At 37.7% G+C, this 13313-nt stretch overlaps 1 protein-coding gene across 1 annotated transcript in view; it reads left to right on the plus strand.

The window, feature by feature from the left end:
• MAP3K5 (mitogen-activated protein kinase kinase kinase 5) overlaps positions 1 to 13313 on the plus strand; it is a 201214-nt gene that overhangs the window by 61757 nt on the left and 126144 nt on the right. Inside the window, exon 7 of the mRNA XM_036767595.1 lies at positions 10381 to 10493. Within this exon, the coding sequence (XP_036623490.1) occupies positions 10381 to 10493 (113 nt within the window). The remainder of the gene's footprint in view (positions 1 to 10380; positions 10494 to 13313) is intronic.

Consider the following 13313-nt stretch of genomic DNA (forward strand, 5'->3'; position numbering starts at 1 on the left):
AGTTCAGTGATAGTTTCTTGTGGGTGAGGGCCAAATTATCTTTATATACATATATATATATATATGTATGTATGTATGTATGTATAAAATACATCTATCTCTTTTACGAATGAGGAGTCTCAGCAAGGGTTAAGTCCTAGGATCTAATGGTGTCATCTTTTTAGGTATATCAAGCAAGTGATGGGTAGTTGAGATGAATGATAGTAATTCTTATAGAATTTTTATGTATATTTTTATTGATTTTTATCTATGTTTTTGAATGTTTGAATCTTTTCATATGTATACTAATCAAGCTTTCATCTTTGAGGAGAGCCATGGTCTCCAGATTAAATTCTTTAGGATGGTAGCAAATTAGGTATATTACGAGAGTGCAGAATGAAGTCCACACTTCTTAGCCTGGCATTTAAGGTGGCTGCTAGAGTATTAATGTTTTGTTTTGTTTTTTAATAGAAAATGAAAGCTAACCCAAAGTAAGAATTTCAGCTGTATATTTTACTGTGAATGTCTTTTTTCTTCCCTCTGGATCAGTCAGCAATTTGAATTTCATGTTATTCTCATAACTCTGGATTCTTTTATGAATGATGATTTCAGAAATACCCCTAAATAGATGAAGTTCAAATATAATTATTTGTATATACAAGTTTCACAGCTGGTATCACAGAGGCATGAAAGATATCTGGCTCACTAGGATGTACTTTACGCATGCTCTACCATTATTTTTAGATGGGCTCTAGGTGGTATTTTACCAGAAACGTTAATTTCAGTAGTGTGCCCTTCCTGGTTTGGTTTAACTTCTAAATACAGAAGCAATGACAGTTTGTCAAAGCATAGGCTATTAAACCTTCTTCATCCACTTGCAATTAAAGATTCATTTATTGATCTTAGAGCTAATTTCACTGAGGAGATGAAATGGTAAGTACTTGGAAACAAGTACTGAGATTTAAAAGTCTTTGCTTTGAAATAATGATAGTAAACATGTAGGCAAGAAATGTTTACATCTCTTAAGAGGAAAAAAGTACATGGAAGAATTAATAATCTAACCTTAATATCAAAAAGAAGAGAATTAGTGGTAATGAATTTTACACATTGCTTTGATGTTAGAAGGACCATTCTTTTCTTCATACAGTGATTCTTCTCTTAAAATGTGAATAGTTAAAGCTCACTTTATTCATAAACTCTTCCTTAACTTTACCTTCTTCCAGATGTTCCATTATTCTGCTTGGGTATATGGTTTTTACAAAATTTAAGGGTTTTTTTCCTATTTATTCTCATATGTTTTATGTCAGTTTGACTTTTCTCTAATTAAATTGTAAAATTCCTGAAGTTCATGGACCAAGGATTTTATTTCTATTCCATCTTCATATAGTTTTTATGTATAAAGCAGTATACGTATGAGACAATTACTAAATATGTTGAATGTTCCCCTTAAGACCTACTGTAATATCTCATAGCTGTATGGAAGTAGCTAGCCCCAGATTTCTCAAAGGCTATGGCACCGTAATACAAGTTATCAGAGGTTCTATCTTGCTGAAAGGTTTTAAGTATAGTCTTGGCAGTCATGTCCAAGTATGGCTAGACACATCACTAATTAGTGGCCATGGTATTAATTATTTGGCTGTGGTAAAATGTTCCCTCTGGGGACTCCATTTTGGAGATAGGACCAGATTGACTATGCTTCATTCCCTTCCTGGCGGTACATCTGACTTTCTCCAAATTTGGCCCCCATCACTCAACTGCCCTCTCACCCTGGAGTCTTCTCAACTTGGAGCATTCCGCTGCCATACCCACTGGCCCTCTTCTCCCTTTGGTAAATTTCTTCCACTTTCAGGATGGGCCAAGGATAGCTATTCTTCATCCCTCTCCCAATTGTGCTTCCATCTCTAGACTTTACCACCATGTCCCTATGTAGGTATCCCCTCTGCTCCTCGCCACCATATTTTTAGCTTCCTCTTAGTGTTATCTATCCCCACTAGAAGGTAAGCTCTTTGAGGGCAAGGGCTGTCTTTCCTTTTGCTTGTCTTTATACCCCCAGTGCTTATCACAGTACTTGGCACATTGTAAGTACATTATAAATGCTTGTTTGCCTGTCTGCCTGAAGTGATAACCCATGAAACAAAGCAAAATTCAAAGTGGTATTTGGTCCTTTGTGACCTCTTCTGTGTCTGTAGTAATGACTGCATCTTCCTAGACAAGTAACTTACTTTCAGGAAGCAAATTGCACATCAGAGGGAATATCTCATAGTTTTTGACTGTTGTGTTTTAGAATTAAGTGGATTATTAATTCTAAAGATGTACAGTGCTTCCAAAGCATGGGTAACAAGACAAACTAAAAATCTTAATTCAAAGAAGCAAAATAGGTGTTATAGGATTTACTTAGACTTAATGAGATGAAACCCATAGCTGGAACGTGTCTATGAAAGGATATACTTTGTTCAGCAGGAACCAAATAGGAAAAAGAAGGACAGGTGGGATAGGATTATCTATTAAGAATATATATTTGTTACAATGCTACAAGACAATTCCAAAACACTCATGATGGAAATTGCTATCTACATTCAGAGAAAGAACTATAGAGTCTGAATGAGATTGAAGTATACAATTTTCATTTTTTTTTTTGTTTTTTCTTTCTCATGGTTTTTCCCTTCTGTTCTGATTCTTCTTTCACAACATGACTAATGTGGAAATATGTTTAACATAATTGTGTGTGATTATATTTGTGTGTGTGTGTATATATATATAGATATAGATGTAGATATAGATATAGATATATAAACCTATATCAGATTGCTTGCTGTCTTGGGGAGGGGGAAGGAAAAATTTGCAACTCAAAATCTTATAAAAATGAATATTGAAAACTATCTTTACATGTAATTGGAAAAAAATACTATTAAGGGGGGAAAGAATATGTATTCATATGCAGATTGAAGCATACTTGATTTTCTTAATTTTTCTTTTCTTCTTTGGTCTGTGTTTTCTTTTGTAATGTGGCTAATATGGAACTATGTTTTGTATGACTGCACAGATATAATCTATATAAAATTGCCTTCTCAAAAAGATGGGAAGGAAGGGAGAGATGAAATTTTGAACTCAAAATTTTTAAAAACAAATGTTAAAAATTATTTTTACATGTAATTGAGAAGAAGAGAGTATATATTAATAGGAGAAAATCCAGGAAACAAAGGGAGAAGGCATGGGAAAAGATCAGTGGAGGCAAAATCAGAAATGATACTCATTAGAGTTTATTAAGACCACCTAGTTAAGAGAGTTAAACAGCAAGAATGGAAGCATGATATAGTATTCATGGACATGTGGCCATCTCTGTGCCAAAACCTAATAATGTATTGACTTGTCACAATGTTAATTTTATCCTTCAAAAGGAAGAATAAGCAAAGGTGAAGAAAAAACAGTAGGTGAACTTCTATTCTCAACTTGTTTCTCAACAAAGAGGAAAGGGTTTGTGAAGTTTAAGTGGTGAGAGCTAGGAGAAAAAGTGAACTTTTCTTCTTAGAATTTGTGCTAGGGAAGAGGAAAGCCTGGCATGGTCTGAGGTGTACTTAGAATTTATACACTTGGGTTTCCAAAGGGTCAAAGGAAGGAAGAGAGTGGGATTCTGTCAACTAAATTTCTGTAAGGGAAGTTCTTGTCTAGCTCCAAGTCAGGGACTCTACCACTCTGGCCGTCTTCCTCTACTACCAGAACCCAGTATCTCTCCTTTGGGGCCCTAGTGAGCTGTTACCTTATCTTGTTGAGAGCCAGGACACCATGCCACTTCCTAACCAGCCCCAAACCAGGACCTCCCCAAGTGCTTCCATTATATGTAATTTATGTAAATGTCAGGGCCTGAAATGAAGGGACTGACTTTCTTTGTTGGCATTTTTATTCCCAGAGCTTAACACAATGCCTGGCACATAATAAGCACTTACAGATGCTCTTTCTTTCATTCATTCACTCATGTTAACCTAGTAGGCATGGGATGGGAAGTTATCAAGAATGACATTTTGAAAGGACAAAGAAAAATAACTCTAAAGCAGAATAGGGCAAGGGTATGTGTGAAATTCTTTAAAGTAGAGCCATTTAAACCCAAAATTCATGAACTTATAAAGAATTTTTGATAGCTATTTCAGTGCAATTGACTTCCTTCATAATCCTATGTATTTTGTCTTATACATTTAAAATATTTATTTTGAGACACGGCCCGTTGGCTTCACCACACAACCAGAGGGATCCATGACCCCAAAATGTTACCTTTGGTCTAAAGAAATCGCTGTTTGTACGTAAGAGAGTCACTGACAAACATAGATTTTGAAAATACATGAAGATAGGATGAAGGTCAGGCTGGGTAACAGAGAATGAATCCAGAAGTGGGGCCTGATCAACTAAGTGCAGTGTCAGTTAGACTGAGCAGACAGGAATCCAGAAAATAAAGAAAGACCAACATCATGTTGGGGTAAAGAAGTGATAACACCACCCCTTCCAGATGATGATGATTATGATTGACAAAGAGAATACAGAGCTACCCAATGCTTGTTCTGCCTCTGTTTTCTCTGCCAAGTCGATTACTCTTTCAGTTAGAAAGGCTGGAGCAAAAATGGCTAATAAGAAGTTAGTAACCTCATTTAAATGCAAAGATAATTAAAGAGCACCTAGCTGCCTTGGGTAAATTCAGGATATCATTCACAAATAAACCACATTCCGGGGTACTGAAAGAATTGACAGATGGGATTTCTGAGCCACTGTAACAACAGTGCCGCTTGCAGCTGCTATAGAGGTGTAAAGCCAATAACGCTGGCACACAGAAGGGCTGCTAGCACAGGGTCTTTGAACTGGTTTTCTAAGGAAAGGAAATTTAAGGGATTTACAATCTCACTTTAATTAAACATACATATATCGTTCACTTAGTTCAGGGAAAAAAGTCAGCACCCTGAACTTCAGAGAAAACACAAACAGAAATTACAAGCAGAAATGATATAAACAGAGCAAATAACACAAATCAGCAAACAGAACTTCTGTCTGTCCATAGCAATACGGTTATGAGAGAGAAGCACCAACATCTGGGTGTTCAAAGCCAGGGGGCTCCTTAACGGCTACCCAGAGTCTCGTCTGGCCAAATCACGTGAATACTCTTCCAGTGAGTGAGCCTCAAAGCAAAATGCTAACCTCAGAGTGTGTGTATATATATATATATATATATATATATATATATATATATATATATATATATATATATATATATATACTTCATTGGGCTCAGAGGGCATCACAACCATGTGACTCAAACCCATGTGATTAGGCTTTCTTATGACTTAGGCAGGTCATCAAAGACTCTTGATTCAGTCACAGACTCGATTCAAACAAAGGCAAGACTCAGTCAAAGGCACTTGATTGCCTCAGTGCTGAGAAACACTCCAAAAGAAAAAACAACAAAAAGTCCCACTTTCCTTGCCCTTACAGTCACCTTCCATGATCTTTTTAAATTTTTTTCAATTTTTAAAATGAATTTATTTTGAACTTAAATACACAGCAAGAAAAGAAAAAGAAATATAAATTTAAATATTAAAACTTAAATACAGAATAAGAAAAGAAAAAAAATTATTGCCATGTGCACAGCAGAACTTAAGAGAAGATTCAAAATATACAGCAATAAATTTCCATTTCAAGAAAACCTATATAATAAATACTACTCATTACGTTCAGAGCTGTTCATCTTTGCTTCCTTATAAGTGTGCTTTCATTCTCTGCTGTACACTTTTTACTTTGTTCTTTTTTCCCCTCCCTCCCGCCCCCTGCCCCCCACCCCCACCAAAAAATGTTCCAGTTAAGGTTGGATATATTTGTATATACACATACATCTATACATACACACATGTATATGTATATACATACATATATACGCGAAGATAGATACATGCATATATACATTCATACATATACCTACATATACATATACTTAGATATTTATAATCATAGTCATATATAGATATATACATTCATTCGCATCTATGCAAGACCGTACTATACTTATTAGTCCTATGTTTCTCTGAGGCTGGATAATCTCTTCCTTCATAAGTCACCTTCCATGATCTCATGGAGACCAAGAGATGTATGGCAGGACTGGTGAATGGGACCATGTCCCAGTTTCAAAGTAAGAGAATAAAATATGTGAACCGTGGGCCAATGAATTTGATTTTTATTCTTTGAAAAATTCTAGAATTATAGATCGTTAGAATAAAATGAACCATGAGCATCTAGAAAAAGAATGGTGATCGCAAAGAGCCTTTGACTTCCTCAAGAATGCTGGTTGTGCTAAACTTGACCTAATTTCCTTTTCTTGACAGAGGTGCTAGAGTGGCACTTCAGATGAATGTTATAGATATAATCTACTTTGATTATAGCAAAACAGTTCATGCTGTTCTTGTGAACAAAATGGAGAGATGTGGTCTAGGAAACAAGGGAACCTAAACTAATTGAATAAATGACTGTACCCAAGGAGTATCCATTAAGAGTATAATATCATTTTGGAAGGAAATCTCCAGTGGAGTGTCCTAGGGATCTGAGGTTGACCAGAGGGACTTGGAAAAAGGTATAGAAAACCTCATCAGATTTTTGGATAGTTAACGTATTGGGTAACAGAGTTAAGATCCAAAAAGATTTCAGTAGACTGGAACATTGGCCAAAATTTAGTAAGAAGCATCAATGTGAATTTTTATGCTTCGGTCCAAAAAATCAAGTTCACAAGTACAATAAGGGTGAAGTTTGGCTAGACAGAAGTTCCTCAGAAAAAAAAATTTGAGAGGTAAGCACAAAATGATTTCACATTGTGATGTGACAGTCAAAAACATTAGTGCTATCTTAGGATTCTGTGGAGAAGAATGGTGTCCAGATATGGGAGGTAATCATCCCTCTGAACTCTCACCTAGTCTCAGATCATGCTTAAATATTTGTGCTACAATTTAAGAAATAGAACCATTAGCTGGAGAGCATACAGAGGAGGGCCTTCAAGATGGTGAAGGCCCTCGAGATCATGTTATGTAAGGATCAGTTGGAGGAACCAGCAATTTTCAACCTAAGGAAGAGATGACTTGGGGGAAATGACAGCTGTTTTCAAATATATTTTCTACGTGCAAGGCTGGAATTCCAAGTAAAATTCAGAAATGCAGCAAAAGATTGCTAGGGTAATTCAAGGGAAGGAAATTACTTCTGGATGGTTGAGGGTGCTGGAGGAAGGAAAAGGCAGTGATAAAACAAGGCTTTTCAGAAGGTGATATGTGAACAGGTCTTTGAAAAATGTGGTGACAGCTAGGTGTGCAGTGAATCTCTAGACCACTGCCCAAGGAGTCAGGAGGACCTGAGTTCAAATCTGACTTCAGACACTTGACATGTACTAGCTGTGTGACCTTGGGCAAGTCACTTAACCCCAATTGCCTTGCCCTCCCCCCTTCCAAAAAAAAAAAAGAAAAATGTGTACAAGTTTGTTGGGACTCATAATTTAGATGATTAGACATAGGGTAAACACATGGAAATGTGAAAGTATGAAGTGTGTTATGGGAATGACAGATGTGTATATGATGATCTGCAGTAGGGAGGGACTAGCAGAAGGAAGATTATTACAGAAGTCCAAGCAAGAAGCAGTGAGGTCTGAGTTGGGATGATGGTGATGGTGGTGGTGATATAAGTAATAGAGAAAGGAAAGTGGATTTGAGAGCAATTGTGGAAACAGAATCACCAGGATTTTAAAATCAGGGTGGGGGAGGTGAGAAAGACAAGTTGAAGAATTAATTTAAAAAGTCAGCATACTTTAAATGTCTACTTTGTCAGGGAACTTTGTCCCTAGGAACTAGGGATACAGATAAAAATGATTTCATCTCTGCTGTCAAAGATCTTTCGTTGTGTGGGATGAAACTAAACTTTGAAATTTGGGTTACAAAGGATGCCAGTCACAGACATAGAGAAGCGGAAGAGGCACAGGTTTTGAGGCAAGAATGATGAATTTAGTTTTAGAAACATTGAGTACAAGGTAGTCGATGGGCATCCGGGCGAAGATATCTGGGAAATATAGCTGGGAAAATGTGTCTTGGGAGTGAGGTCAAGTTAGAGAGAGATTTGGGAGCCATCTTCAAGGAAGTGATAGTTGAAGCCATAAGGAGAAAATGAGGTCACCAAAGGAGAGAAAAGATAATAAGAAGGACCCAAAACAGAATGCTGAGGAATGCCTACATTTAGGGGAGAGGAAGAGGAAGAAGAAGAACTGAAAAGAGATAGAAAAGGAGTGCCCAGAGACTTAGTAAGAACGTTTGGCATTTAGAATTCAAAGGAAGCTTCAGAAAGGAGGAGGGTGATTGAATCATCAGTCAGTCAACAAGCATTTACTAAGTGCTTACTGCAGCTTGTGCCAGCCTCAGTTTAAAGCCTCTCTCTTCTTCTTGCTACCTGGGTGACCTTGAACAAGTCACTAATCCTCTCTGGGCCTCAGTTTCCTCACTTGTAAAATGAGAGAATTGGGTTAGATTATCTTTAGGAACCCTTACAACTCCAAGTGCTGAGAATGATATGTGAATATTGTCCAGTTCCTCATTTCAATTTTAGATCTAAATGGTGAACCTCCCTTTTGCCTGCATTAACACTGTGCCTGACAGATTGTCTGGTGTATTCCCATGAGTCTATGAATGGTTTACAAATCACATTTTCCCTGGTAGGAGTGTCTTTGATCACCTGCTGCCAGCTTACTTAGTTTCATTTTTTTTGTCATGTAAAAGACTTGCACTTTGTGGAGAGGGGGGAAAAATGTTTTAATAGCTATAATAAAGGAACAGCTAAATGTCATAGATTATTTTCCCAATTCAAGAGCACATAATTACAGGAGCCAGCTAGTTAAGATTAATGCTCGTCTGGTTTTTGCTTTCATTCAGAGGTTTGTTCTAGTTTTCAAAATGCCACCTTTAGGAAGAAGATGATCTTTAGCATTCATCAGGACATAATGATAGCTCACAGTTTTATGACTCCATGCAGTTACAAAGTCCTGATCCTTGCACTAGTTCTCTGAGGTAGGCAATGTAGGTAAAATTCCCATTCTACAGATTTGGAAGCGGAGGCTTTGAGAGGTTAAATGACTTGTGGAGTTGGACCTTTAACAAGTCTCCTGATTTCCCCTTCTATGAGGGCCCATTTTCATAGTACTGCCTCAGATCACATTTCATCATTCCAACCTTGAAAACTATTTTCCATTTAAGTTTTGAAATTTTGACGTCTTTGAGGAAGTCATTTTTCCCACCTTTAAAGTTTCTTAGTGTCCTTAAAATAACAGATTGTAAGCAAGTTTCTTTGTATTTAATCACCTTTTCTGTTTTTAAGGTGGTGTTGTTCAGTCATTCAACCGTATCCTTGTGATCCTGTGAACTTAATTCTCCATGGGGTTTTCTTGGCAAAGATATTGGAGTGATTTGCCATTTCCTTCTCCAGTGGATTAAGTGACTTTCCCAGGGTCACACAGCTAGGAAGAGTCTGAGGCTGATCTGAACTCAGACCTTGCTGACTCCAGGCCCAGCACTCAATCCACTGAGCCACCCAGATGCCCTTCGGTTTTTCAAGTAGACCTTTAAAAAAAAAAAAAACCAACCCAACAAATGTTTGTACTTCTCCATTTGAGTGCCTGAGAAACAGCCCTTTGTTAACATTTTCTTTTTCCCAGAACCCCTCAATGAAATGCAATTGAGTGATGACACTGTTACCTAAATAATGATGTAGTTTATGAAGAAACTGTCTAAAAACTGATACTGAAAAGCGTCACCAGGAAAATACAGCAGATGTGCTGTTCTCACCCTGGGGCTTGTGCATAATTCTCAACCTTTGCCAGCATGGCATATGATGTGGGGCTGCTATTTCCTTTCTATGAATATTCACAGAAAGGGTTCATTTCAGGCTGATTGTCTTTGAATCCAAATTACTACGCACAGCCACCATCCCTCTTTCTTAATTTACATCGTTTGTGGATTGTATATTCTCATTTTTCATTTTTTGCACAACTGCTACAGAACTGAGTGTCACACCCAAGGAAATGAGATTTGTCTTTTAGATTCTCCCTTTCCTCACCAATGTGTTTCAGTAGAGGCAAACCTTTTTTTTTTCCCCCAATACCCATATCTTTGATCTTCTACTGGGTCTCCTTTATGACCCCATTATAAAATGCAAAAAGTGGTATGTTGTGGCTGAAGGGAAACTGAAGAGGTTATGTAAACCATTGAATGCTTAACTGGGACTGGGACTCTGGGGTGAAAGCCAGTGGAATCTTTTTACTTGCTTGAGCATTGTAGTAATGCAAACAGAAGCTAAGCACACCCCGGATTTCATGATTTAGAAAGTAAACTTATGTGTTTGTTTTCATAGGTTCAAAAAGGCATTTGAGTCTGAGCCAACACTACAGTCAGGAATTAATTATGCAGTCCTCCTTCTGGCAGCTGGACACCAGTTCGAATCTTCCTTTGAGCTCCGGAAAGTTGGTAATTGCCCCCTTATTTAAATCAAGAAAGAAAAGCCTCGCCTACCTAGCATTTATGCTTGATTACCCTTTGTTGATCCACTAGGAAATTGAGAAAGGGAAGCCTCTCCTGCCCAGCCTTTATGTAATGCTTTCAGGTTCACAAAATGCTGCATGTATTTTTTATCTCATTTGATCCTGTTGGGGTGAGTTCTATTATTATCCCATTTTACAGATGAGGATACTAATGCTGAGAGTGAGAGAAGTTATGTGATTTGTCCCCAAGTTCCACAGCTAAGAAAGTGCCTGAGGAGGGATTTGAACTCAGATCTTTTTGATACTGGAGGCAGCTAGGCGCCTCAGTGGATAGAGCACAGGGGCTTGGAGCCAGGGAGACCTGAGTTCAAATGTGGCCTGGGATCCTTATCCCAGGGCAAGTCACTTAACCTCTGTTTGCCTTAATCCGTTGGAGAAGGAGGTAGCAAATCTTGATTTGCACCCCGCAAAAAACTACCAACCAGAAACCAACAATCCATGAGCAGGATTGGCATACCACACGTAGTCCACGGGCTCATGAAGAGTTGGACAGAAATGAACAACAACCTTTTGGTTAAGTCCAGCTTCCTATGTACTGCACCACCTAGCTGCCTCCTATCACTCAGATATAATGGAGGAAAATTATGGACAGATGGACCCTATGCCTCACTATTAGATATTTTCAAACTCACTTTGATTCTTCAGCTGATTTTCTAATTAAAATTCTGAGGTTCCCTTTGACCAATGATTCATTCTGTTTTGCTAGAGACCAGTATTTGGTTCTCAGAATGCACAGTTCTAGGATGTTTTCTGTTATCCAGGATATTAGACACATTTGTCTAGCTACACCGAGGTTGTTGTTAATCAATTTTTGCCTTCTGCAGTTCTCAATGCCACCTTTCCAGTGGGTGCTGCAGCTTCTAGAGGAACTATTGCTGTAATAATATAAATTATTTTTCGGAATAGCAAACCCCTGACCCCTGGTAAAAGTCTAAACTATGTAATTGGTTTCTGCTTTGGTGTTTGAACTAGAGCATACCATGTTTTTTATTGGTTGGTTCTAGGTAATTGCTATGTGAGTGAGGGCTTGCTAGTATACAAAGCATTAAAATTTCAGAGAAATCCTTGAAGGTTAAATAGATTCGGTAAGTGGTAAGATGCTTTTAAGAAATTGTCCAGTCAGTTTGAAGAGACTGTGATGAAATACTGGTCAGGGCAGGATTACAAGTCTTTTCCATCCTATAGGGCATGAGTTTCTATTTTATTATGAACTTATCGACTGGTAAATAAAACACAGAATTACAAAAAGAAATTACCAGCTCGGCTTTTCAGAAGCCTAATAAATATAGGAAACTTGGCACCTGAAGTTAGTGAAGGGGAAGAAAAGTACAATAGCTGAAAATCAGACTGAATGGTTTTTGATGTCATACATTCTTTGATATGTAAGTTTATTTTTAAATGGGTCACAAGCACTCAGACTCTTCACAGACAGATCATTACTTCCAGTTACACAGGAAGACAGCTGAATTTCTGCTTGCATGTTTAGTAATAGCTGATGACAATTGGATGTTTGAAAGTAGAGTTTCTGCAAAGGTGTCATTTTCCAACTGAATATGGTTTATGACAGGCTTGATAAAGCCAGTCACCATTGCGAAGTTAGAAGCAAATGTTTTTCATATTTTTTTCTAAAGTACAGGAGATATTTTTATTTTGTTTTCTAACAACTGTAGAAATTATGCCTAAGGAAAATGTATTGCGGGGGGGAACCAGGTTTGATTTAAAATCTCTGCCTTTGAAGGTAGGTACTCTGTGCTAAAATATAACTAGACAGCACAACTAATGTAAATAAAATTTCATTAGTTTGGAATCTACTCTTTCAGAGTTTATGTTTCTTCTTGCTGGGCTGGGTTAAATTTTATGCTTGCTAGGTAAGAAGGGATTAAGAAACTGTTCAAGGCAAAATAGGATGTCAATTAATCCACAATCATTCATTAAGTGTCTACTATGTGCCAAGCACTGTACTAAGCTTTGGGGATACAAAAAGAGGCAAAAGTCAATCCTGCTCTCAAGGTGCTCAGACACTAATGGAAGAGACACATGCAAATAACTATGTACAAATAAGGCATATACAGGATAAATTTTGAGATAATTAAAACAGGGAAGGTACTAGCAATAAGGAAGATCAGGAATGGCTTCTTGTAGAAGGTGAGTCATCTGAAGGAAGCCAGGAGATGGAGATGAAGAGAGAGAGAGAGGGAAAGTCATTGAAAATACCTGGAGTTGGGAAATGGTGTGTCTTTTTCAAGGAACAGCAAGGAAACCAGTCTCATTGGATCATGAGATGTACAAAAGACTGAAATGGAGGTGGGGAAGTTATAAAAAGCTTTGAACATCAAACAAAGATGTTATCCTACTTGACCTTGAAGATGACAGAGAGCCACTGGGAGTTTACTAAGAAGGGAAGTAACATGCTTTATGAAGATCACTTTGATACCTGAGTGGAGGATAGACTAGGCCAAGGAAGAGACCTGAGGCAGAGACACCAACCAGTAGGCTATTACAGTAGTCCAGGCATGAGGTTATGAGGTCTTGCACTGTGGTGGTAGCCATATTAGAAAAGGGAAGGGGCCCATTTTTGAGTGTTGTTATGAAGGCCTGGAGTCAGGAAGATCTGAGTTCCTCTCTGTGTGTCTTTGGGCAAGTCATATATCCTCTGTTTTCCTCAACTGTAAAATGAAGATGATAATAAGCACCTGTCAGGGTTGTTGTGAGGATCAAATGAGATAATATTTGTAAAGCCCTTAGC

The sequence above is a fragment of the Trichosurus vulpecula genome, chromosome 7, assembly GCF_011100635.1.
Source record: "Trichosurus vulpecula isolate mTriVul1 chromosome 7, mTriVul1.pri, whole genome shotgun sequence".
Lineage (NCBI taxonomy): Eukaryota > Metazoa > Chordata > Mammalia > Diprotodontia > Phalangeridae > Trichosurus > Trichosurus vulpecula.